This window comes from Apodemus sylvaticus, chromosome 21 (genome assembly GCF_947179515.1).
Source record: "Apodemus sylvaticus chromosome 21, mApoSyl1.1, whole genome shotgun sequence".
NCBI lineage: Eukaryota > Metazoa > Chordata > Mammalia > Rodentia > Muridae > Apodemus > Apodemus sylvaticus.
This window is the reverse complement of record NC_067492.1, coordinates 19,707,645-19,734,564: the sequence shown is the minus strand read 5'-3', so window position 1 is coordinate 19,734,564 and position 26,920 is coordinate 19,707,645. Positions and strand designations below refer to the sequence as shown.

Here is a 26,920-nt window from a genome sequence, read left to right as displayed (position 1 = left end):
ATTTCTGCTTTACCGAAGGGCCCATTTTCTCAGCTATTTTATCAGAGTTTTGCACAAGAACTGTCCACTTTATTCTAACCAAGGAAGCACACAGCCAGCTAGTGTCTCACTGTGGCTGCTACAGCCAGGACTATGGACTAAGAACGCACCACTCAGTCAGCACAAATGAAGACAAGTAACAACAGTTTAGTCAACTAGTCTATTTTTACAGAAGAATCTGTTTTATAGGCAATAATGTTTAGATTTTTCTAAGCTTCTAGACAATTGTGAAGTATTTTTATGTTTATTTTAATCATAGACATGTTATAGACATGTTATTTGTTAAATACTGTGCCTTCGTATTTAACTTTTATGAAGGAAGTGCTTTTATTTCTATTTTATATGAAAAAAATAAAGATTAGCATTTGTGCCAAATTCTTATACATATAAACTCATACATAGTCCTCTCTTTACTCAGAAAATAACTGCAGCTGTGGAATCAATATCTTGGAGATGTTAGAGATTTTGTTTGTTTTTGTGACAAGGTATCAATATGAAAGTGTGCAGTGTGTGCTCATTGTCTGCAACCAGGAAGACTCCTTTTCCTCTTGCTTTAGACTCACTCAGTATATGTTAAATCCATTCATTCTGTGAGTTTCAACAAGACCCCTCTTTTGAGGCTTGGGATGTGTTTAATGCTCCAGCATCTAAGATTCTCGGACCCATTTAAAACCTGTTTAGTTCCATTGCGCCATTAATGAGTGATCATTTTTTAGTGACCCATCTGAGTTGTGAGCTCTCAAAAAAAACAAAAAACAAAATACAAAAAAAAATTAGTAATGGCATACTAGTGACAGTTTCTGTTTATTGTTTCTCAAACACATCTCTCTAAGGATATACTGAGGTCTGTCTATGTTAGAACAAGCATCTTTTGAGGTGGTTCTGTCTGTTAGTTACTTAATTTTAATTGGATTTAAGTTTAATCTTTGGTATAATAATGATATGACACTTTGTTTTAAACTTCTATACATTCATTTTATAAATTCAATTGTACTGCTCCTAGGACAAATAGTATTACATACAAACTTGATTTTCCTATATGTTCCTGTGGTGTTTGAATAAAATTGCCCTTGGGCTCATGTGTTTGAATGCTTAGTTTTCAGGGAGTGGCACTGTTTGAGGAGGAGTACTGGGTGTGGCCTTGTTGGAGGAGGGGTGGTTATTGCGAGTGGGATTTGAAGTTACAAAATCCCATGCTAAACATTGTGATTTAGAAAAAGCCTCAGTTGCATATTACTATTGCTTTTTTCTCAGAATTTGTGTCTTTCTCGCCTCTAGGACAACAAGGTGAATGGCGTAACCTGCTGCACCCGGCTGCTGGGATGTGCATACCTCTACCCGTGGGTCCTCCCCAAGCCCCACATATCTTCCACTCCACTTACCATTCAAGATGAACTGCTGATTTTGGGAAACAAAGCACTGTGGGAACACTTGTCATATCTGGAAGCTGTCAATGCAGTCCGTCACGTGCAAGATCCGTTAGCTGCTGCTAAGAAGCTGTGCACATTAGCGCAGAGCTACGGTTGTCAGGACAATGTGGGGGCAATGGTGGTTTATTTGAACATTGGTGAAGAAGGCTGTACCTGTGAAATGAATGGGCTCACCCTTCCAGGCCCTGTGGGATTTGCTTCAACTGCAACCATCAAGGATGCCCCCAAGCCAACCACTCCCTCCTCCAGTAGTGGGATTGCCTCAGAGTTCAGCAGTGAGATGTCCACCTCAGAGGTGAGCAGTGAAGTGGGCTCCACGGCTTCTGATGAGCATAACACTGTGGGCCTGGAGGCAAGCTTGCTTCCCAGGCCAGAGAGGCGCTGTAGTCTGCACCCAGTGCCCTCTACAGGGATTTTCCAGCGCCAGCCTTCTTGTGCTACTTTTTCCAGCAATCAGTCTGACAATGGACTGGACAGTGACGATGACCAGCCTGTGGAAGGAGTCATAACCAATGGCAGCAGGGTTGAGGTCGAGGTAGACATCCATTGCTGCCGAGGCAGAGAGCCTGAGAACTCCCCTACTCTTCGGAAGAATTCTTCCAATCCCTATTCAGAGGAACATCCTAGGGGGGTGGGCTTTGGGATCCGAAGACAGAACAGTGTGAATAGCGGTATTCTTCTGCCAGTGAACAAAGACAAGATGGAATTACAGAAGTCTCCCTCCACTTCTTGTCTGTATGGAAAGAAACTCTCCAATGGCTCCATTGTGCCCCTAGAAGACAGCCTGAACCTCATTGAGGTGGCCACGGAAGCACCCAAAAGGAAAACTGGCTATTTTGCTGCCCCCACTCAGCTGGAACCAGAGGATCAATTTGTTGTCCCTCGTGACCTGGAGGAGGAAGTGAAGGAGCAAATGAAGCAGCAGCAGGAGAGCAGGCCCGAGCCTGAGCCCAGGGCGGAGGACCGGACAGAGCCCCTGGAGGAGTTCGACACAGCACTGTGATTGTACCTCGGTGGACGCGTCCTGAGGGAGAGCTGTGTGGTATTGGGGAAGGGACCTTCAGGAGATGTTTGCCTCAGTGTTTCAAACCATAGATAATGTGCAGTAGAATTTGGAGCCAAAAAGTTGAACACTAGCAGGGCTGGCTTTTGCTGAGCTAGCGCCGCGCCGTCAGTGTTAAGCTTCACACTGAACCTCCGTTGGACTCCCAGAGCTGCTGGGAGACAGCAGATGTTGTTCCGTGTCAGTCCTGCCACCTGCCAGTAACCCTTTCTCTCCTAGGACCATTTGAGAAATTGCCTGCCTGGGCAGGAAGGGGACTGTTTCTGTGGAGGAAGTAACTGAAGGTTGATTCCCTTTATTAATTGCTGCTGATGGGTCTCTGTGACAAGAGAAATCACCTTATCTCTCAGACTAAGTAGTGGGGTGTGATGTGACTAGTCACATGGCTTTTTATTCTCTAGGAGAATACAGCCTATCAAATGATGTCTGCTGAGAGAGAGAACCAGTCAAGCAGGTGATTTGTGTGTGTAATGTTATGTAACAAGAGCACTTTTCATTGACTGTGAACCTTTTATTTTTTGAATCTGCACTCAGAGCCAATCTTCTTAGAGGCAGCGCAGCTCTTTTGTCTCTAGGTAGAAATAATTGAGCATCAGAGCCTCTTTGAGGTGCTTGGGAGAGTCCTGGAAATGGATCGGCTGGATGTCAGACTGAAAGCTCCTGAGAAACTTGGGGTGGGAGGATTTATAAGATGGGGAAGGAGTAAGAACTAAGGCTTCTTCCTTCAAGTCAGAAGCAGGCTCAGCCCTTACCAGTGGATACGCTGACCACTGCTAGGGACTAGGATCAGAAGGCAGGGACTTGTGGATTTGCCTCTTTCCTAAATATGGTAGAATTGGCAGCCAGCCTCTTGACAGGTGGGCTGACACCTTGAATTATAGCAAGTGAGTGCAACAGGAGATCAACTAGGAATATATATGGGCAAACAGATCTCACAGGTTAGACTTGCTTCTCTTTCTCTCTCTCTCTCTCTCTCTCTCTCTCTCTCTCTCTCTCTCTCTCTCTCTCCCTCCCTTCCTCCCTCCCTCCCTCCCTCCCTCCCTCCCTCCCCCTGCCCTCCCTCCCCCCTCTCCTCCTCTCTCTCTCCCTCTCTCCCTCTTTCCCTCTCTCTCTCAGGATGTTTTCTAGAATGTTGGGCGTGAGCCGCATGCTCACCCTGTGTTGTTGACACTGTGCCCTTCTGAATACTGCTGATTCCCCTGACATGGTTCAAAGTGCTGGCCTCAACACAGGGGAAGAAAGACTGAGATTGCTAAACTTAGAGAAAGCCTGTAATTTTTTTTCACATTCCTTCCTCTTAACCCTAGCAAATGACCACTTGTATATTTCTGTTGCTTTTTCCATTACATTACTGAGGAAACTAATTCCTACTGATATAAATTTTGGCATTGCTTGATTTTACTCAGTTGAAAAATGTGCTTTGAAGTTTTAGAATATTGCACAACTAAAAAAATAGATTTTTAATTTGCTTTATAGAAACAAATTGTTAAATATAAGATTGAAAGTGTAAATTTTTCCTTTGTGTTTGAGAAAGAAATTTTTGTTTAAAGCAATACTAAAAAGCAGACAGATAATTCTGTCTTCAGAGGCCCTGCGCTCACCTGCACATCTGTGGTTACACTGGGGTGGGGTGGGGTGCTGTGTCACTCCAGTAGCTGCCTAATATTTACCCTCAAGAATCTGAACGTGAGCCCCCAAGTGTCATGAACACTTCCTCTGTCAGACTACTGTCAGCTACTGGAAAAGGTTAGAACTCAGGTGTTTGATTTGAGGTAGGGACACAGTAGCTTATACATAGAGTGTAGGTATGCTAGAGAGGAGAGACCGTTTTTCCACCTTGCTTTTCCACCTTATTTTTATATGGAGAAATTGAAAAACAAGAAAGAAAGAAGGAAACTGAGAATGAAGGGAAAACCCAAGGTGTGATGACAGAGAGAGAGCAGCCTCCTGCTCAGCAGGGCCTTTGAGCTGTGGCACGGTGGTGAGAAATAGCACTTCAGTAGTCTGCTCTTAGAACAGTTGTCTTTTCATATGTGAACTGTTTTCTTATCCTCTATTTGTTTACCACCCCATTCACTAAAATCACCTCAGAACTCAGTTCTAAAAGGACTTTGACAAACATAGACATACTTACCTTCTGGTTGGCGGAACTCTCGGATCCAGTGTCCTTTGTGGGGGAGTTTTCAGGGTTCATTAGGTTGTGTTAGAAACCTCAGTGTAGGCCAAACCAAAATGGATGGTTCTGATTTTGTAATTGTCTTTCTTTCATGTCCCATTATACTCTGTATTAAAAACAGGATTAAAAGGCCATAGTCCGTTTTCCAAAACGTAATACACACCTTTTGTAGCTGTGAGGTGATTTGCTGATGTCTGTATCTGAATAGGCTGTCAGGTGCGTATGATCCCTTCCCGTTACCCAAAGGGTTTAGTCTCCAGGTGGTCAGAGTACAGGTTACTTCTTACACAGAGAACCTACCCTCCCTCTATATGATTCTTGATCTCTTCTCACAGCTTCCATTTAATTAATTTAAACAAATCTCTGAGGCCAGGTGTGGTGGCACAGTGACATACATCTGCAAATCCGCACACGCATGGGAGGTTAAAGCAGGAGAATCAGGAATGAGGGTTAGCCTTGGCTACAGAGAGAGTTCAAATCCAGTCTGGTACATATGAGTCCCAGCCGCAAAACCAAACAAACAGGGTTTCTGAAAAAAGAACAGCACTCTGTTGTGGGTGCAGTTCAGGAAGCTCACTGGCAGAGTGCCGGTGGCCCCCATCAAGGTTTTAACCCAGTGACAGATAACTGGAAATGACAGTGTTGATATGAAATAAAGTGTGGTGCCACTACGGAGTCGTCACTGGCCACTCCTGACACAAGCGAGGCTTGACTATACTACTGTGGAGTATACATGTGCAATAATCAGTGAACCTGTTTCCCTGGTGGACAGAAGAGCCGCCCGAGCAGCGTGCAATCTCTGGGTGCTATCACAGTGCGTTTAACGAGTGCTGTTTCCAGGCAGTTAGATTGGGCTGAACTTCTGAGTATCAAACAGCGCTCTTCTTCCTGTGTAGACTTTCAGCAAAAGCAGGTACTTGGAAACCACAGGCTCACCTTCTCTATCTATTCAATAATTATTAATGAAGAGGCCTCCATAAGGGAGCACTTGGCTGTTACTGATAAATGTACCAATCACTAAAGACTCCGTCTCCAAGCCATCGGGTGATGCCTGCAGCATCACCGTAGAACTGTCCTGGGTCACTTTTTAACCTTCCTTTGGGTGGAGCCTTTTAGACTCCCCAAGGCAGGCTAATCTTTCTCTCCAGGTAGTAACTTTGCCCCGTGGGCGGGCAAGCGCTCCCCAGACCGAGAGAACCAGCTACGTCACATCTGCTCTGTTCCCATTGGTGACCAGCCAGCCATCAATAAGCTCCCTGTGTCTAACTCTCGAGCACCTCTCCCAGATGCTATCTATCGGGTTTTCTCACTGTTGCCAGTGGGTGTCATCCAAACAGTGGGCTCATATCTTATGGTTTTTGTGCAATCATTGTTGTATTGTAGTCCCAAGACTCATTATAGTGTATTTTTGATATTTTTGAAATGTGTTAAATTTTTTAATTCAATAATATGAGCCAGAGCATGTTGCAGCAAATCTATTGTTTGTAAAAAATAATAATAAACAATAAATAAAATAAAATGGGATATCTTTTCCATGTCTTTGCTTTATAAATATTTTATAAGGAACTGTAATTATATGCATAATTAGGTTATTTACTAAAAGTATCTTTAGGACTTTTCTACTTTGGGGGGAAAGAACATGGAAGACCTATTTTATGACACATAAAGCTGTGAGTTAAGACAGTGAATAAAATATATTTTTTATTGTTGAGCACCTCATACAGGTAGGTATACAAGGAAATATGATCATGACTGTTCCCCATTTTTGCCCTTCAACTTACCCCTCTCAACCTCATTTTGTTTTATAACTTCCTGCTAGGTCCAGTTACTGCTGGCCATCCTTGATGAGGGTGGGGCCAGAACGTGGGAAATCTCCAAAATGAATGATTCTCCCCCAGTATGAAAATAGCATATATATTTTTTCTACTAGTCAGCTTTGTGTCCTTCTAACAAAGTATCTGACCCAGGCAGTTAGTGAAGAGAAAGATGCTTGTTTACCTTACAGGGTTAAGAGCTTACTTGGAAGTTCTAGCAGACTTGTTTCTGGAGCCACGCATGGAAGAGTGGGGAAGGAAGGGGTTGCCGATCAGCAAGATCGGCAACCCTAGTAATCAGTGGGTCATGTTGAAGCCAGACTGACCTCATTTCCTAGTTCAGTTTCAAGGGTTAGGCGTACAGCGTTGGCTCAGTTCTCAACTGTTCACACCATTGTGGACAGCAACCAGGAACTTCCCAGAATTCCCATCCGCCTCCAGCATGCAGCACAGCATGTTCCACAAGCATGCTCCCAGTGACCTAAGAGTCTTCCAGCAGACCCACCTCCTAAGAGCACCAGCATCTTATGGGCCAAGGCTTCAGTGACAGTGGGCTCCTGGAGAACACTGACCACACCCAATCCATTTTGCTGGAACGGTAACAAAGATGACTCACTAAAGATTCTTCTTAGGCATATGTTTGAAGAAATGCACTTGGGAGGTAGAGGCAGAAGGCTCAGAAGTTCAAAGCCAGCCATGGCTTGGGGTCAATGAGACACTTAAAAAACCTCACTACAGGCAGCATAGTTGTCAAGTGAGGGCTATTAGTCGAGGAAACCGGTTTATGGGCCACTACAGCTCCTTAAATGTATCACAGCTGTTGGCAACACAGGAAGCAGGTAGCTAATCTGCCCTGGTCCGTAAGGTTAAAGTGGGGCATTACCCAGAGAACTGGCGTCCAGTTAAGCCTCCGACTTGTTGCTCCATCTGCTCTCACCAAGTGTCTTCTAGTCTGTGGATTTCAAACAAGAGCAGCTACCGCTCAGTCCGACCGAGTAAAGGCCATGCTGAGGTCGTCCATCCTTCAGGCTTCTTCATCAGGCATCAACATCTCCAGCACTTGGTTTCTCGGAAGGACGCTAAGCTCCTTCGTTGTGCCAGCCGAGCACTGATCCTTCCATCCCACGAGATACATTACACGGGCTGAGATGGCACAAGTGGTTCTCCCAAGTCCGCTTTCCAGGTCCAGCGATAGTCCTTGGTGTCCCAAAGGCCTCAGGGACTTGTCTGTTACTTGTAACACATCTCTAGTATGACTCATAGGGCCTGGGGATTCTTAAGATCTATTTTTCTTTTTAATTATTTGTATGTACATGTGTGGGTATGTGCACGTGTGGCTGTGGAGTTCAAAAGAGGATAGCAGGTCCCCCAGAGGTTTAGTTATGGGAGGTTGTGCCACCCAATCGGATGCTGGGAAAGGCAAATGCTTTTAACTGCTAAGCCATCCATCCCTCCATTTTGCGTCCAAGTCTTACCTCTCCTGCTTACAGGTTTTGTGACTGTAGGAAAGTTAACATGTTTGAAGCAGTTTATTGTCACTAAACAGAAGTCAGCTTCGGTTGTCCGTGCCAGAATGATAGATAGGAAGTGCTTCTATACCATTGAACAGTAATGTCACGCAGTGAGTCACTGGTAAGGAGCATCAGCCCTTGCGCTTCTCCGGACCTTGCTTCCTCATTTGTAGCACATGAATTTGTAGCACATGAAGTCAGTGTAACCTACAAATAGTGAATCCCATCAGGTTTGCTAGAGGGTTTCCAGTACTGAACTCTGGACTTGCGGCAGTGTGATTAGTCAGTCACTGATGGGTTCCAATCAGAAGAGGAGCTGCTACCCAGGAGCCAGCTGGTCTCAGGGCTGGGATCACATAGTCAGTCTCCTCTATCCAGTGAAAGATCCAAGGTGGGCAGAGATAACAATAGGAACACTGAGAAATGATGAAAATAGTATGTTGAGGGGGGCTAGTCTTTGGCTGAAGGATACTGTACTGGCTGGTTTTGTGTGTCAACCTGACACAGGCTGGAGTTATCACAGAGAAAGGAGCTTCAGTTGAGGAAGTGCCTCCATGAGATCCAGCTGTGGGACGTTTTCTCAATTAGTGATCAAGGGGGGAGGGCCCCTTGTGGGTGGTCCCACCTTTGGGCTGGTATTCTTGGGTTCTATAAGAGAGCAGACTGAACAAGCCTGGGGAAGCAAACCAGTAAGGAACTGTACAGAGCCATATTGGGGCAGTCTTGCACTTGGTCAGAGTTTGACTTTGGTCAAGGTTAACTTCTCCCAGAAAGCCAGGATCCTTCTCCACCTAGGGTGGAGTGCTCGAAGTAAAGGTTAAGTTCATTGTTCCTCCAGGTCTAGGAATTCCTGAATTAAACAGGTGACCCACCCAGCTGCCGGAGGAGCAGTCAAGACGAGGACCTCCAAGAGAAGCTAGACAACTTCCACCGGAACTCAGCCTGGAGTCTGGGGGGAAGGGTTTGCCCAAACTGTTAAAAGGTCTGGCGCCATTAAAGTTTCGGGCTTTGATCAGTGAATATTGTCTTAGCCGCACTTCTTTTCGCCCTTCTTCCCTATTTATTCCTCAGCTTCTGTTCCAGAAACCCACTTCGTAATAGCTGCAGGCAGCTATGGAACCCTACAAGGAACATCCCTCCATGGCCTCTGCATCAGCTCCTGCTTCCTGACCTGCTTGAGTTCCAGTCCTGACTTCCTTTTGTGATGAACAGCAATGCAGAAGTGTAAGCAGAATAAACCCTTTCCTCCCCAACTTGCTTCTTGGTCATGATGTTTGTGCAGGAATAGAAACCCTGACTAAGACAGATACATATTTGATTTTGGCAGCTGTCAAAGCTTCTTTATCACTTATCAGGTCTCAGTGTGGGACACTGGTCAGTATCAGGCCAAGGGTGATATAGCAAAGCAGACGTTATGTCAGCCAAACAAAGATTTCCCTGATTAGTTCTCCCTGGCTTTATTTCATTCCTTAAGAATTCCTTTGTTTTTATTTTATGTTTAAATGTTTGCCGGCCTGTATGTATGTGAGCTTTTTGCCCTTGGGTGGCAGAAGCAGGTGTTGGATCCTTGGAGCCGGAGTTGCAGATGGTTGTGAGCTGCCATGCGGATGCTGGGAACTGGGTCTTCTGGAAGAGCAGTAAAGGACTCTCGACCGGTTACCACCCCCTCTCCAGCCCCTGTTTTCCCATTTCTGCCTGAGGTTTCCTTTTGACCCTTTATCTTGGACAGGCCCCACGAGAATTATCTATGAATGTGTGTGGGTGCAGATACCAGGGGAGCACAAGGTTGGAGAAGACCTGAGAAGAGTCCATTCGTTCTCGACCACATGGGCCCCAGGGATCAGGCTCAGGCCGGCCATCTGTCTGGCTCGGCAGCAGGCACCTTCAGCTGCTGAGCCATCCCTCCAGCCATTAAAGACTTGTATTTCAAAAAAGAAAAAATTTAATCCCGACGGCATAACCTTCCTCCCCACAAATGTACATGGAACAGCGAGTGGAAAAACATCTTTTCCCAGCCTCTGAGAGTTTCTCATTTGAATCCATCTCCACAACTGCCTAGAAGTGTGCTGTTGTCCCCGCCCCCAAATGTAGATTTGTATGCAGATGAATGAGTACTTGTTTGTATGTGCACCATATTCATGTAATGCTCTCGAAGTCCAGAAGAGGGCGTTGGATCCTCCTTTCCCCAAATTGGAGTTAAGAACTATCATGAGACAGGTGAATGCTAGGAAGGGAACCTAAATCTTCTGCAAGAGTGGCCAGTGCCCTTAACAACTGAGACATGTCTTTAGCACCCCGCCTCCCCCCTTTCCCCTCCCCCACACCCCTGAGATTGCCTTTTTTATATTTTCCACTACAGCTATTAACAGTTTGAGGGAGGGTTTCTACTGCAGCATAACGCATGCTGCCCTCTGATAATGTTCTCAGATTTTCTCTGGCTGCTCTCCTACTTAGTAAACACTATCGCCTTACCACAAAGGCAAGAGCCCTATTATCAACAATATGATCCTGTCCCACCCCACCCCTTAACCTTCCATGGAGTGGGCTAGCAGACTTACTGGTCTCTTTTCACAACTTTACTCTGCTCCGGTGCCTGAGGGAGCTTGGGAATCAAGTATGGGAGATCGCAGATGCGCTAGTAGAGGAGGAACAAAAAAGGCGGTTCCAGATCTCCTTAGAGCGTCCCAGACCACAGGTATTCTGGAACATTACGGGCATTTCTGTGTTGTTCCTGGCTGTCTTTGTAGTGCTTCTGTTCTCGGTAGGCCCGCAGGGCCAGCACCACACTGGCTACGTATAAAATCACCAGAAGACAAGCGAAGGTGGCTGCTGCCCCATCGGTGCCCGCCAGCTGGCAGTTCATCCAGGTGAGACCCTTGCGGGCATAGACTCTTTCTCTGGTTTTGCAAGTGTCGGTGGAATTGATGCGCAACGCCTCATGCAGGTAAAAGCCGATGCCGACGCAATAGCCCACGGCGGCCAGGAGGCTGAAGGCGGCCTCCGACAGCAGCCACCGCCCAGGCAGTTTCCTTAGACTCTTGGCTCCCTGTAGTAAAACGCCCATAGTGAGGACACCCAGCCCCAGGGAGACAGCCACACCGCCATAGATCAGGGGCGACCGCAGGATCGTGTACTGCTGGTCCAGCTGCCGAACCTGCTCCAACTCGGTGCCCTCAAAAGGTGAGTAATAGTTATTCCCGAAGCCGCTGCCGCTGGCAAAGCTGGCGCTGAATCCGGCCAGGACAAAATAGGAAGCCACGATGCACATGAGAACCATGCCATTCAAAATCACCTCCATTATCTGCACCACACCTAGGGGAAGAGAGAGTCCAGTTTAAGGCTGGATCACTCACCTGGTCAAGGCAGGGGTGGATCCCCGGATCCTTAGATGAACGATCTGATTCAGCAACATTATCAACATTTTTGGTATTTTTTTAAAAAAGATTATTTATCTTATGCATATGAGTACACTGTAGCTGTCTTCATGTATACCAGAAGAGGGCATCAGATCCCATGATAGATGATTGTGAGCCACCATGTGATTTCTAGGAATTGACCTCAAGACCTCTAGAAGAGCAGTCAGTGCTCTTAACCGCTGAGCCATCTCTCCAGTCCCCTGGTTTTTGTCTCTTCCCAAGGTCCTGAGTCCAAATCCCAGCAACCACATGGTGGCTCACAACCATCTGTAATGAGATCTGACACCCTCTTCTGGAGTGTCTGAAGACAGCTACAGTGTACTCACTTATAATAAATAAATAAATCTTAAAAAGAGAAAAAAAAAGAAAAAAAGAAAAAAAAAAGAAAATACTGTCTTAAAAAAAAAAAAAAGAACTTTGTCCTTTATAAAAGTCCCAGTGCTTGTGGTGGAACCCAGGATATGTGCGTGTAGGCAAGAGCTCTATGGGAAGACCTGTATGACCCAGCCCAGGTGTTCTGTTTCTAAAACGTACTTTAAAATATCATTGCTGGTTGGGGGGTGGGTGGGGGTGGAGCTTTGGCTCTGCCCTAAGCACAATTGTTGCACTTATAGAGGACCTGGGTTGGGTTCCCAGCACCCATGTGGCAGCTCTGAGGTCTATTTAACTCTGGTTCCAGGGGATCCAGTGCCCTCTTCTGACCTCAGCAGGCACCAGGTATACAAACAGTGCACACAAAAACTCTCATAAACATAAAATAAATATTCATATAGAAAATCAATGCCAATCTGAAAAACTTGAAGACTTGAAAAATTATACACACACACACACACACACATACACACACACACACACACACACATACATGTGTATATATACCTGCCCCAGCCTCCCAAGTATTAGGATTACAAGCGTGCAGTACTATATGCCTTAGGTTAGTTAAAAAGGTTAAGCCCGTGTACCATGTGGCTCTGCAATTGTAGCCTAAAGAAATAAAAAGCTCCTTGTCAGTTAGAGGAGAGCTTTGAGTAAGAGGCCCAGGCTACATTTAAAATTTAATTCAAATTAAATTTTGAGAGAGAGCTTCAAAATTTAAAGAAGAAAGAGAGCTTTATGTCCACACAAAACACATGTTCATGAGTCTTGACAGTAGTAGCTTTATTTGTAAGAGCCAAATGCTGGAAGAATTTCTCTGTGACTGGGTCAGAAGAATGGACAGGCAGCAACCTGGGTGAGTTTCAAGGTGATTATGAGTGAAAAAAAAGTTCTGGTCTCAAAAGGTTACATAACGTGTAACTCCATCTGTGGAGTGGTCTTGGGACAGAGTTCTGGAGTTGTGGCACACAGGTGGTGACCAGGGACAGGGCTACATGGGATGAGAGAGGGTGAAGAGGGTGTGTGTGTGTGTGTGTGTGTCTTTAAAGAGGAGGCACTAGGGGCGTCTGCGGGAATGGAGCTCTTTCGGGTCCCGTTGTGGTGATCACACTAATCTAACAATGGCAAAATTGCACAGAATCCTGCATAGATGAATGTGTGTGTGTGTGTACGCACGCGCGTGCAGCAAATGAGATCTGCGCAAACTCAGAGATTGCCATTTTCCTGGATCTGAGATCTTTGTTCGAGACGACAACTGCAGAAAGCAGCAGAAGGCCCGAAAGGTTGTGATGCACTGCCCTTGTGACTTCTTGTGATATTTCAGATTTAAAGTTGGGAAACAACAACAACAACAACAACAACCAAGACAAAACAAACCCAAAGACTAATGAAGTACAAACTGAAAATTTTCACTCATGTCCCCCATCTCCCCAGGCCTAAAGTACAGTCTCGCTGTATGACCTAGATGTCCTCAGACTCAGACCCAGACACCAGGAAGTTTCTAATAAGCTCCTCCTGCTTCCTTTGTCTCTGTCTCTCTGTCTCTCTCTGTATGCACATTTGTGGTGTGGTGGGCTGTGTGTATGTGTGCACGTGTCTTGAGTGTGTATGAAGTTCAGAGGACAGCCTCAGGTGTCATTCATTCCTCAGGCGTTTTCTACCTTTCGTTTGAGGCAGGTCTGTCACAGGATCTGGTACTTCACCAAAAAGGTACTTACCTACCAGCGAGTTCCAGGGACCCACTGGTCTCTGCCCCACCCCCCGCCCATCTCACCAGCACTGGATACAGGTATTCACCACTGAGCCTGGCTTTTGGCAAACATTCTGGGGATCTGGATTCAGGTCCTCATGCTTGTGAGGCACACGCATTATCCACTGGGCGATCTGCTCACCTGCTTTCTAGCCTTTCTTTATGCAATTAAAACCATGCAGCTTTGTCTCTGTCTCTCCACAAACCTAAATATAACACACATATCATTAAGCTGGTTTCCTTTACTACGCGCCAACTTTATCTAGATTGGTTTGCAGAGTGGCTCTATCACTTCTCATGAGACTTCCAGTTTGGTCGTATGGATGGACCAGGTTCCTACAAATAGATAGTTGGGCTGTTCACTTGCAGGGTGTGTTTCTTTGAAGTATGGAAGACCTGCAGATTCCACAAGTCAGTGAGAGCCATCAGGTGGGCAGAGGCTGAACACCTCTTGTCTAAGATCCCCTGTCATCGGCTCCCCATAGAAGAAGCTTCAGGCTGCTCTTCTGGAAGTTTGATTATCATCCTCAGATCCTCGGGGTGCAGAGATGAGAATTTTGAGAGACAAAGAGGAGTGCCAATGAACCCCAAATATTGGATTCCAGTATCTGCTCTTCCCCTGTTTGCTAAAGTCCTTCTAAGCCTTAGATATTTTATCTGATGAAGGAAGTTAAAGCCTCCAGCCACACTCTGCCTCCCTCCCCCACAGGCCTGTGGGGAGGATCAAAAGGAAGGGAGAGCAGTCAGCCCTCCTAGCTACAGCTTCTGCACCATTGAGGATTGAACTGTGTCTGACCATGGAACAAAGACCGGCTTTTTCTTAGCAGTGTGCCTCTAAACAATACATTCTAGCAACTATTCGCATAGCATTTATAGTATGGTAGGGATAAGTAATCCCGAGATAGAATATATAGGAGGTTGTGTATATGGATATGTTATACACAAATACCATGCATGCCGTTTTATACAGAAGACCACTGCACTCTCAGATTTCTGCATTGGAGGGGATCCTGGGGGCCAATCCCCGCAGTCACTACTACATGACTAAAATCTCTTGAAAATCATAATGGATGGTAAGGCTTTTCCACGATGATCTAAAAGGAGCAGAGAGTAATATGAAATGTAAGAAGAAATGGAGAGAAGTTTGAAAAAGTGCTGCTGCCCAGAGATTAGCGCAGCTATCCATTACACTAACTCAACGGTGCCGTATTTATCACTGAGGCAGTAAAGGGACAGCAGCCAGTTCTACAATCCCCAGGCCCAGCTAGCAGAGCCTGTCTTCTGCATGCCCACGTGAATTCCTGAAAATCCAGGGGACACAACCGCGTGGGGATCTGAGAGCTGAGAGACTGTAGAGCTCTAATTTAAAATTCAACATTAGATTCTAACTGCCCACTCTTCAACCGGGCTCTGTAAGTACAGCAAACAAACGGTGAACCAACCCAGATGTCAGTGGGGGCGGGGCAGCTATCTCCCACACGCCACATCTTTCCCAAGCCCGATTTTTCTTCCATCGGCATATAGAAACAGAAACACTATACTGATGCAAGAGATGGGAAATATGGACTCTTTCCTTCCAGGACACACAGCACACATCTCTTGGCTGAAGTGGAAGACATCTTGGCTTCCATGTCTTCTGCTAGGTCCGACGATACTGGGTTTGTTGAGGGAATGGCTGCAGGGTGTCATTCTGGACGCTAGCTAACCTGACCTGCCTTAGCCTAGCTACTCAAAGTGACAGATGTCTTTAAGCATGCTGCTAATGTACAAAGATAAACATTGGAGGGAAGAGAAGAGAAGGCAGACAATGCACTTTATCTCCAAGCTGGCATGGGTGGGGTCTCCAGAAAGACGTCAGATTGAGGTCTGTGGAAACAGAGGTCCACTGGATCTTTGCTGTAACCCTCAGCGCCTTTTTGAGCAAAGCTGCCTTTTTTTTTGGTTGTTGTGGTTGACCATATAGTACCCAGCGTAGTTCTGAATTTACTCCTGACTTTGTACTGTACGTAACTGTCTGGAGGAAAACAAATCCAAGGCAAGCAAGTCAATTTGATCTTTTTATTTTGCAAAAATAAAATGAATATGTGCAGTCAAGGTATCTATAGAATGAAAAATCCCCCCCCCCCTCTTTCTTTGAGCAAAACTTCTCACAGTGTTCAAGAGAACTTCTAATCTGGTACGGCACGGGTTTGCAGTTCTGTCCCTAAGGCTGAAGTCTTCTAAATCAATCGATGGAGTTTAAGTGACTAAAGTATCATGAACCCAAAGAAGGCCGCTGCCTCCAAATTAAAATTTTTCTTTGGAGTGCTTGGATGTTTGCATCAAGCAAAGAACATATTCACTTGAACCAGAATAGACTGTGATGGTACCAAGCCATAATTCAGCACGTAATCTAGTCTATGAAGCTGTCTGAGCAAAAGTAACATTCTTCTGTTGGGAAAGGGACTTTACATTCTTTTCTTTTGAGTAGATCCTGAACCAGCTGTAGGGTTGGATTCTTTATACAATGGCACATTTATAGGAGGTACAAATGCTTATTGAGCGCTTGGGGACACTGTAAGGGGCCGGTAGAATGGTTGCTTTCCAGCCCTGAGAGTTTAATCTGATTCTCCTTTTCCTTACCCCACACCCTCAAAGTTTTTCTGCGGAAGTATCCCCCAGAATCCATAGAGTTAACGGGGTTCAGGGCCTGGACACTCAGTGTGGAGATGCTCCGTTGACTGCTGGAGAGGGCTGAGTTTAGGAGAGTTCAGACTGAGCTGTCTTCTGTTGATGTAGCTTGCTCCTGCCTTGATCGTGAAGTATCCTTTGCCTTTGTCCTGTGAGTCCCAGCCTCTACTAGCTCCTTCACTGTTGCTGATTATCTGCTTTGGAGACAGGATCTTGCTATGCAGTCGGTCCACACTAGCCTTGAACACAAGATCCTCCTGCCTCAGCCTTACAAGTGCTAGGATGAAAAGATTCCAAGTCTGTATCACCAAGCCTGGCTCCAGTGTTTGGGGTTTTGATATACAGTCTGTTAGTTCCACATCCTCAGAAGATGGCAGAAACCAGAGCTTGTTGTCTCTGAGAATACTTACTGCTCCAGGCAACAAGGAGCTAAGCCCAGCAAACCTAGACTGGCATGGTATTTTGGAAGCATTAGTGGGTCCCACCTGGAAGAACTCTTGTGACTGATTGTGGTTGAAAATGACATCTATCACGTATATGTGACAGAACATTCTAGAAGTCTAAAACTCGAGCATTTCTGTGGGCTTCTCCTTCAACTTCTTGACTTTCCGGTAACCCCTAAAAGCCAGGACAGCTCCCACGGCAAAGACCCCAATGGCCATGGCTGCAAAGACCCCAGCTCCTATGTCTCCCCCATGGACACTGCAGGTGAAGCCACTGTAACCTTTGCTCTGGTACAGGGCCTCCCTCTCCTTGCACACATCTGAGCTATAGGCAGCGGAGAGGTGCTGGAAGAAGTAGTACAGGGCTGGGACATAGGCTCCAGCGATGAGTACATCCATTAAGCCCTCGATCACCAGCCACAGGGGACAATGCCACGGAACTCGCAGGGCACCCCCGAGGAGGAGGAGACAGGAGAAGGTCATGAGGGCTCCGCTGTAGGCCATTGCTGCAGTGACCGTGGGCAGCTTGAGCTGGTAGAACTGGACATCCAGCTGCTGGGCTCTCTCCCCGTCAGCACCATCGAAGCCGCTATAAGCCCCTCCGTACTGGTAGTAGTAAATCCCCCCCAGGCTGGTGATGCCTGTGTAGCCCCCTGTGGAATTGTAAGAGACAGAGCTGCAGGCCAAGATCAGCAAGTTCAGCAGAACCTCCAGCATCTGGCAGCAGGCTGCAAGAAAAGGGCATTACTGTTTGGAGATGCTGCTTGTTTGCTAGGAGACCATTTCAACTCAAGGTTCATGCTTCCCCGGAAGCTCCGCCCACCACTTCCTTTCTCTGCCCCAGTGGGCAGTGTAGGCTGCACAGTTAGTGTTAGGTGCCAGCCAGGACATATGCTTTCTTCAAATCCTTTCAACTAAAAAGCATAACGTTAAAAAAAAAAAAAGCCAAGTGGGAATGGCTGTCAGTAAAGTGTTCACCTCGTAAGCACGAGAATCAGAGCTTGTTCCCAGCACCCCCACAAAATAACAGGCACGGTGGCACACGATTGCAATTCTCCTACTTGGGAGGCAGAGGCAGGAAGGTCAGGAGTTTGGGCTAGCCTTGGCTACATGGTAAACTTGAGATGAGCCTAGACTATATGAGATTCACCCTCCCCCCATAGACACACAAAAATTTTAATCTCAGTACATCCAATTCTAAATATATTTTTGTATGTCAGTAAACATAAATCTGCCATATAGATTTATTCTTAATTTTTATTATTTGTGTGTGTGAGTGTATGTGCATGTGTGTGCAAGTGCCCCCCCCCCAAAAAAAAACCCCAGAAGGAGCTGAGTTTCAGCCATTTCTGAGCCACTTGATGTGCTGCTGGGACCTAAACTTTGGTCCTCATTACAGAGCGGCAAATATTGTCAACCCCCGAGCCATCTCTCCTGCCCTGCTTGATAACATTAAAATGTAAAAAAAAATTTCAAAGTAGTTTCACTATGTAGCACAGGCTAGCCTGAAACTCTTGATCCTTCTGTGCTGGGGTTACAAGTGAGAGCCACTACTCCTGTCACCATAGTGAATTTAGCAACTTCAGTGGAACAAAGGGCCATTTAGGTTTCTCCAGTGCATTTGATATGATCATCCTACCTCCCCATCATCCCCCACTAGGGATGGGAAATCAGGGCTTCACCTCCTGCCAGAGAACATTTCCTAGTGAAACAGCAGAAGGGCTAGAACGCCCATGAGGTTCCTTCTTTCTCTGTTAGGTTTAGTAGGTCCACAAAAGAATAAGCAGGGTTGTTATCCTTAAAACAAAAGCACGAGGCCCACAGGACTCCTTGACACTCATTCTTCCCAGGGCAGTTGGTCAACCTCTGGCTCAGGGCAAGTCCCTGGATACCCTTTCGCAGTTCAGATCTGACTGGTACTATATCAGGGCATTAAGTATTAAAAAGAAGAGGTTGAGAATATAAATTAGAAAAAGTGCCCACACAAATTTCTTCCGTGACCCTCTCAGGAGATCAGAAGCTAATGCACTGACAACATGGTCCCCCATTTTCCCTTCTTGGCCAGGGACGGTGTGATGGTTGGTGGTGACTGTCATCTTGAATTGACAAGAACCTCGGAGGCTAGGGAAGTGAGGGTGTCTGTGGGCTTTCCAGAGAGGTCAGAAGCGTAAGACTCCACTTTCCGCACCTAATGTGGGTAATGCTGGCCAATATGTTAGAGGTTCTGTGGAACAAAAAAATGGAAGAGAGGGACTCTGATGCAGTCTCCTCATCCCTTGTACAGAGCCATATTGGGGTGTCATGACACATGTAGGAACTTGACATTGGCCAAGGACAATTCCTGGCTTCGGGCAGGAATCTGACACAGGGAAGTAGGTTACAGCAGGACTTTCTATCCTTGGGTGGAGTGCTCAGAGTGAATTTGACATTGGTCAAGGTGAACTTCTCCTAGCCTTTGTTGAGCAAGGATCCTGCTCCACCTAGGGTGGAGAAGCTCAGAGTGAAGGTTAAGTTCAATGTTCCTCCAGGTCTACAAATTCCTGAAATAAGCAGGTGACCCACCCAGCTGCCTGAGCAGTGGAGCCAAGGACCGCCAGAAGACTTCCCCTGAACTCAGCCTGGAGTCTGGGGGGAGGGGTTTGCCCAAACTGTTAAAAGGTCTGACCGCCATTAAAGTTGGGGCCTCGATCAGTAAACTATTGTCCTGGCCTTGTTCTTTTTGCCCCTTCCCATCTATCCCTCAGAGTTTGTAGTAGCTGCAGGGAGCTACAGAATACAACAATCCCAGTCCCCTCTGCCTCTGCTTCCCAGCTAAAACCTGAGACTGTGACCCTTGACCTCCACTCCCCGGGGCTGTTTTGCTTAGTTATTATTATTATTTTTAAACCACAGCACCACTTCTTGTATGTATGTATGTGTGTATGTATGTATGTAAGTATGTATGCATGTAGGCAAAGCTACACAACACTGACTGGGGCAAGATGACTTCCTCTTAGGGAACTGTCCCTTTGAAATGTAAACCCAAGATACTCTCAATGACTACACCTGGAGGTTCCAAGCCAAAGACCAGCACTCTACAGAAGTCCCAACTCCAGGCGCTGGTGAGATCATCCATAGGTAATACCTGGCTTCACATGTGTGACTGTGTAGTGTCCAGCCTTTGTCACGTCAGCTCTAGGGAGGTAGAGATGGGAGACTCCAAGGGCTCCCATGCTTAGCCAGCCTAAAGTGTTTGTAAGTCTCAGGCCAATGAGACCCTGCCTCGAAAATCAAGGTGGACTGCACATGAGGAATAATGCTGGACTTGAGTTGCACACACTCATACACAAGAGGGTGGGGGATGGGAAGTGGGGTGGGGAGGGTGGGAAAGGGGGGAACAGTTTTAATTGGGAGAAAAAAAATGAAAATTTTGTTTTATTCTAGTTTAGTCTTTTGAGAAAGCATCTTCCTAAGCTCCCCTAAAACGTGTTACTCTCTCATCTCAGCCTTCCAAGTACTAGAATTTCAAGCGAGTCCCACCCAGCCCCCTTGTCGGTTGCTTTGCGATGGTCTCACTATGTTGTCCTTGGTTCATCTAAATCATGGACTCAAATGACCTCCAACCTCAGCCTCCCTTGTAGCCAAGCCAGCCGGGACTGCTGCTGTGTAACTGAAAATTTAAACTTTCAGAGACATTTAGCAATAATGGCCAGAAGCTTCCAGTAAATGCAAACCACTGTGGTTTAAGGACTCAGCTTCTAGAGCCAGAGGGTAAAGGACAAGAGGGGTGGGGAGGGAGCAATGTTCCATATGCAAATGAGCTGAGACTTACATCTTCTAATCAGGAACTAGCTCTACACCAGTCCCTCCATACTGTGAATAAACAGAACCTACACCCACAGCAGGCTAGGGGTGGGGTCAAAGGAAGCACGTGGGTCACAAATGCACCTGCCATCAATCTCATCTTTAGTTCCGGCCCCTAAAGATGTTTCTATCTGAGGTTTCTTACTTTCTGGCAAAAGTAAGGTTAGGGCTTAATCTCTTTCTGTTGTTCTCAGGATCTCACTGAACTTTCTAGGGCTGAATGAACCACATTCCCCAGAGGGCCCTGGGTTGCCTTGTTTGCTGGGAGGGATGGTAGGGGAAGGGATGACATGGTTTCACTGACAAAGAAAAAACCACAAAGGATCCACTCTAATGTGGACGTAAGAGCCGTCAGCTGACCTGCATCCAGGTTCATCTTTCCTGCCCTAGCCAGTCCTGATGCACATGGCCTTGTGTCTCGGAACAGTGCTCCTCTGTGCACCTTGCATGGGAACGCTGAACTCCAGCCTTCTTCACCCCCTCCCCCCACCCCATCTCCAAGGTCTCCAGACCCAACCCCCAGGCTCAAAGTCAAAAAGCCAGAAGCAATTAAGCCTACATATAGGTGTGTTTTGGTAAGAAGTACAGGCCCAGTCCTTTCCTCTTGGTAAATCAATCACAGAAAGAAAAAAATAGAAAAGAAAGAAAGAAAAAGAAAGTTAGTCTAGGGAGAAACCTGTTAGCCAGCCTCTGGCTTGTTCTTTTTATTTATAATACCAAGAGAAGAAAGTTCTGCCAGGAAACACTTTGATGCCTTAGGCTGGGGCCTCCAAGTTTCAATTCCAGGGCCTTTACTTAATGGCTGTGGGACCTGGGTAACTCGTAGTCGTGCCTCTCTGAGCCTCAGGGGTTGTTAAGAGGATTAAAGGCATCTCTGGCAGAAGAGTAAAGCAGGTGGGTGGCATAGAGTCCCTTCAGCAGAGTTCTTCATAATCTTATAATCACTCCTCCTCCTTCCTCCCTGTGACACAGCTTCAGCAGTGGGTCTGTGATTTGTCTTCCGTCTCCCCCCCTCCTCGCCCCCCCCCAGCCTGGGATGTTTTCTCTCTTAGTCATGGGCAGCCTCAGCTGACGAACCATGCACCATGGAGTTCATCCTGACAAACCAGATTTTCCTCCTTGCTGGCAAGGCCAGTATCTGGGCTGAGATGAGAACCTGGGAGGCCAGGCTAGCTGGTGACTTAACAATAAGCTGTAAGTTTTAAACGCTCCATAGTTTGATTTTGTTTTGTTGTGCTTTGTTTAAGTCAAGAGACGCAGTCTCCTATAGCTCCAGCTGGCCTTGAACTCCTGACCCTTTTATACCCACAGTGCCACTGTGCCCGAGTTTTCATTCTTTTTTAATTTTGCATGCATATATGGCAGGCACGTGTGTGGAGGCCCGAGGGCAACTTGGGGAAGTTGGTTCTCTCCTTTCACCAAGTAGGTCCCAAGGATTGAACTCAGGCTGTCGGGCTTGGCAGCAGACACCCCTTAGCCATCATGCTGGTCCCTGGCTTAAGCTTTTAATGAAGGAGAAAATATTGTCGCACTGGGTGTGCGTAAGGGCTAAGTAGTTTCAAGGCATTTTTATTTTTCTCTGTGAACTAATATGATTTTGTTTATTATTTGAGACAGGATCTTACTCTGTCGCCCATGCTGGTGGAGAACTCACCAGCAATCTTGCCTCAGCTGGGATTATAGGCATGTAGGTCACCACGCTAGGCTGTGAACTTGCTCCTAATATAAACTATATTCTGACTGTGAATCTCAGTCAATGAAGATTGAAAGCCGGTGACTGACTGGGCGTTGGCTCTCTTAGGAGACCACCCTCCCTGTATGCTTGGTTTGAGGAGGAACTCTGCTGGGGTCATGTTCCCTCTGCGGCCTCAGCTGGCTAAGCAAGAGGAGCCAGTGGCCACCACAGGCACCTCACAGCTCTCTGGGAGAGCAACGTTCCGTCAGCCGGCTGGGAGGGGGACTTGAACTTGACTCAAGCACATTGGATGAGCTAAGGGAGAGCCTCGTAGCAGAGTTCAGACCTTCCCACATTCTTTCTTCATTTCTGTTCTTTTTCCCCTGCCCCTCTTTCTTTTGAGAGCAAGAACTCTGTGCAACCCTGGAAATGAGAAGACTAGGAACTCTAGAGGAAAACTGGGTGAGCTGTCAACTCACCAACACTCATTCCCCCCAACCCCCTCCTTGCCTCTCTTCTCAAGCCATTTGCAGTATAAATGGTTCAAAGGGGGGTCCCCCAGGCTCACCTCTCCCCGTGCACAAGTATCTGCACTTGTGGCATTCCAGGAGACCCTCGGCTTCCGACTGGTAATATTCCTCTCCCTGTCGAGCAGGCCCGGAGTATGTGGACGCGTATCTTTCAGAAGCCAGTTCACTGCAACCGAGGAGCACACAGACATTAGGGGCGTGCCTGCAACTCAACGGTCTGTTTAGTATTAGGCCTGCATTTATTTTTTTTTTTCCAGTTTTTAAAAATTTCACAGAATGAAGCCCAGGTTTGCCTCAAACATGTGATCCTCCTGCCTCAGATCTTCCAAAGAGTTAGGTCACAGTCATGTGTGCTACCATGCCCACTGGTATTAGAACTCTCAACTTAATCATTCCATTTGCCTAACATAGGCTGGCCTCTGTCCAGCATTCAACAGGAGACTGCATTCTACTGCTGAGATTTAGAAGCTATCCAGTCTCTCTTTGGTTTGAAAGTGTAAAATCTTTCATCAGCACACAGGAGACTCTGGCACTGTGCACACTTACAACCTAGGCGCACTGAGCCAGCAGCAGTGAGCTGCCCTCCAGCTCTAAGGAACCCAGGCCTCTGGGGAGCCGAGGAAGCTGTTTTTCTGCTTGAGTCGCTTTCTATTGTCCTCTTCTTCTCCCACAGAACTCAGTTCTAGGTCACCTTCCTTGGCATCCTGGGCCACAGGTGGCTGTTTTCACTGCCATCCTCCTGCCTCAGTCTCTGAACGCTGATAGTAAGTTACTGCATGTGGGTCCCTGCATTCCTTCCCTCCAATAAACGCTTAAGAGGAGAACAGAGAGAAGGTGCCCTTTGGCCTCAAACCTTTAACTAAGCCATGAGCAATAGCATGAGCAATTGTCTTTTATTCACTCTAGGGTGAGGCGGGGTAACTGGAGCTCTGGTTTAAGAGGAAATGAACAAACGTTCCTCTTGTTTTTCAGCTCCTGGGGTTGCAGTTCAAGATGGGTGCAGCCAGGGAACCAATAGCTATTGTGTCAAAGACCGCAAGAGCAGACCGAATCTGTGCGCAGCTTTGGTAAGGCTAGTTGGCTTTAGATAATGTAACATAAACTCATGATAGCAGCTTTCCCTGATGTCCTGACGCAGCCTCCAAGTCTAAAGGCAGAGGCTGGGGATGATCAGCTAGGAGAGTTGTCTCCAGGGAAAAGAATGCACCGTTTTCACACACACACACACACACACACGCACACACACACACACACACACATTTTACCCTCAGGGACACTTCTTTTATTCTTTTTACTCACTCCCTAGAGCTTGGTTCAACTTCTGAGGAACTGGAACTGGATGACGTGATAACTCTCTAGGAGGGGGCGTGGCGACCAGTCCCCCTGGTAGTCCTCCTTTACACCCTCATTCACAAAACCTTCCAGGACACAGGGGGACCTCGGGACCTACAGGCCAAGTTCGTTCATTCAGGAGGGTGGGGTTCAAACAAACAGAAGATCCGAAACAAGATGCTGAGAAAGACCTCACTGACTTTGTTACACACCACCAAGAACTTTTAGGTGGGCTTAGTTTCTTGTTTAAAGGGCAGCTTCTGCCAGCAGTCTGCTGCGCATATGGCCTTAGCAGAAGAGCAAGTCCAACGATTAACTCTTCGTTGGGCTAACTTTATTCAGCCCCCCACCCCCAATATCCTGAAGCTGGACTTTGAAAGGTATAGAGGGGCAAACTAGGGAAGAAGACATAAGGGTCTGTGGCCCTCCGGCTAGCCCCACCCTTCTAAACCACTCTGGTTTCGGTCCTGAAACTCTCCTTCTTCCCCTGGTTCTAGGGCTTTCCCATGTCTTCTTTGGTAACCAAGTTCAAATACAGGATTGGGACGTCGTAACGTCATCGCTCCCAGACCCCTGGCGGTCCCGGTCCCCAGCAGGTGCGCCCCTCACCTCTCCAACCCGCGGCGCCCGAGGCCATGCTTCTGCGACAGCTCTGGGGGCCCCCAGGGTGCGGGTCCCGGAGTCGGGGCTGCGTCCCAACTGGGTCCCCAGGGCTCGGGCCGCGCACGGCTTTGGCGGGACTTCTCCCAGGCTCTTTGTTCGGCTGCGCGATGGCCCGCGTCCCTGTGTCTGTCCTGGCGCTGGTCTCGGTCCGTTCTCTGTTCCCGGCCCGCCCGACGGTCCCCGTTTCCTCTCACGTCACCATTCCTCTCCCTGTGCCTGTCCCCACCTCGGTCCCGCGGCCGCTCGACGTGGCGGTCTCGGTCCGGGTGCGGGCGCCGGTCCGGGTCTCTTTCTCTCGGACGGGTCCGGGGCTCACGGGTCCCCGATGTATTTTTCATGGCCCGATTCCTGTCCCCGCCCGGAAACGTTCCCAAGGACAACAACCAACCACAACTTTCCCAGGCAGGTGGCCAAACTCAAGGACGGGGCGGCGGCAGCTCACCTGTGCGCACGCGCATTTGCCCTCCGGCGGTCGGGAGAGAGCGCACCTGCCCCTGGCCGCCAGGGGGCGGTCGCGGTGCGAGCAGAGGGGATGGGGGTGGGAGTGGGGTGGGTGAGGGGTGGAGAGTGGGAAGCGGATTCCTGATGAAATAGCTTCCAGTCCTAGGTGTTATGGGATTAATAAAAGTGAACGGCCCAGGGAACAGGCAAAGGGTTGTGGACAAATCAGCTCAGCCTTCAAACGCTGTCTCTTACTAGAGCTATCAGGACGCCAGACCAACCATTTATTTATTTATTTATTTACTTTCATGGTACTGGGTTTGAATCCCAGGGCCTTGTATGCCTAGATGAGGGTGATACCCCTGAGCTTTATTCCCAGCCCCAAACGAAGATCATTAAACCCACTAAGACAGTTCCGTGTCACTGGGCATGGATTTGAGCCTTTTGATAGAGAGTTCAACAAGGGGAGGAGTTGGTAACACTGTTGATCTAAACTTGGGAGGGGTGACTTCACTCCCAGCTGCTGTGACAAATTCCCCCCAAATGAAGCCAGCAGCGAGCGGACCTATCATCCATCCTCCTCAGCCACGCACCCAGTCAGTAAGCCAGCCACACATCCAGCCTTTCATCTACTCACTGTCGTGGCTGGGCAGGGCAGAGAGGTGTCTCTTGGGTGAGCCTCAGAAAGGGTCATGGCCGCAGGCAATGTCTTTCTGGAGCTTTGGTAAAGCTCTTGACATTTCATTTCTTATGGAAGCTGGAATTATAGCCCTCTGAGGCTCCCATCCATGGAGAATGAGTGAATGGGTGTTGGGGCGGCTAGAAATCTCTGCGATCCCCAAAAGAGTTGTAACTGTCTTTGGCTCATTCGCGCAGTCTCCCCACTTTGAGACTATGATGAACTGGTCTCCTGGCCATTTCTGCAGAGGCTTTGGTGCCTGGCTCTATGCCAAGTTCTCTCAACGTCACCACAAGGTGCAGAGCCAGAGCCCCACAAACCTCGAATGGCTGACCCCCTTCAGCCCTGCATCCGTCCATGGCTCCATCACCAACACGCTGAACACTAATCTCTGAAATCCCTTTCCAGCCCCAAATCAAGAGTTTAAAACTTGAGCCAGGTGTCACCCATGATCACACCTGCAATTCCAGCCTGTGATCTCCTTAAGTTAGACACTGGAAGGGGTCAGAGTGGGCTACGCTTCGTGTTTTTCAAGGTAGTGGAGTTCTAAGAAGGTGCCTGCTTGGAGATCCACTCTGACCTCTTTTTTTTTTTGAGTCTGGTGACAATCCCCTGTCTCTCCAGCGCTCACCATGGTAGGTAAAAATGTAATTTTAAAAAACTTTTAAAAAGTAAAGCAAACAGTCCTAGAATGTGGAAGCTTTGGGGAACTGCCAGTCGCTCGAGCGAGGAAGGAAGAAGAATGTTGGTCCAATATACCTCTGAGGGGTTTCCTCATTTCTTTTTTTTAAAAATTTTCTTATTATTTATTCTCCTCTTACAAAAGACACTTTGACAAATAAATATTAAATGGCATGTGTCATATTTAGAAACAGCCAAGACACACCTTGATACTTTTCCCCACCACCCACCTCTTTAATTTCTTTTAAAAAATTCAATTATTTTATTTTAATTTTCCACAATTTTTAACAATGAATTATCAAAATAAGTAATCTAATACTACTCAGAGACAAAGACATTTAAATGAAAAGATTTAAAAAAATACATGTGTGTACAAACACACACGATAT

At 47.2% G+C, this 26,920-nt stretch overlaps 2 protein-coding genes across 3 annotated transcripts in view; one reads left to right on the top strand and one right to left on the bottom strand.

The window, feature by feature from the left end:
• Phlpp2 (PH domain and leucine rich repeat protein phosphatase 2) overlaps positions 1 to 3,531 on the top strand; it is a 72,298-nt gene extending 68,767 nt beyond the window's left edge. Inside the window, 1 exon segment of the mRNA XM_052166680.1 lies at positions 1,318 to 3,531. Within this exon segment, the coding sequence (XP_052022640.1) occupies positions 1,318 to 2,472 (1,155 nt within the window). The 3' untranslated portion in view covers positions 2,473 to 3,531.
• Positions 3,532 to 10,527: 6,996 nt separating this feature from the next.
• Marveld3 (MARVEL domain containing 3) lies at positions 10,528 to 25,143 on the bottom strand. Of its 2 annotated transcripts, none has more exons than XM_052166666.1 (3): positions 24,677 to 25,143; positions 22,774 to 22,901; positions 10,528 to 11,345 (listed from the first exon to the last, which is right to left on the bottom strand). In XM_052166666.1, the coding sequence occupies exons 1-3, from the start codon at positions 25,066 to 25,068 to the stop codon at positions 10,708 to 10,710; spliced, it is 1,158 nt and encodes a 385-aa protein (XP_052022626.1). In that variant the 5' UTR covers positions 25,069 to 25,143; the 3' UTR covers positions 10,528 to 10,707. The 2 variants fall into 2 exon arrangements, with proteins under 2 accessions (XP_052022626.1, XP_052022627.1); XM_052166667.1 differs by lacking the exon at positions 10,528 to 11,345 and adding an exon at positions 16,023 to 17,415.
• Between the last annotated feature and the right edge of the window lie 1,777 nt (positions 25,144 to 26,920).

What these genes read in the sequence shown, in the direction of transcription:
- Marveld3 (XM_052166666.1), bottom strand. Translation starts at nt 25,068, where the DNA reads ATGAAAAATACATCGGGGACCCGTGAGCCCCGGACCCGTCCGAGAGAA. An exon ending in GGGCGCCGCGGGTTGGAGAG is followed by an intron (nt 22,902 to 24,676) that starts GTGAGGGGCGCA and finishes CCTCGGTTGCAG; the next exon opens with TGAACTGGCTTCTGAAAGAT. An exon ending in ATACTTGTGCACGGGGAGAG is followed by an intron (nt 11,346 to 22,773) that starts GTGAGCCTGGGG and finishes CTCTTCCCCTAG; the next exon opens with GTGTGGTGCAGATAATGGAG.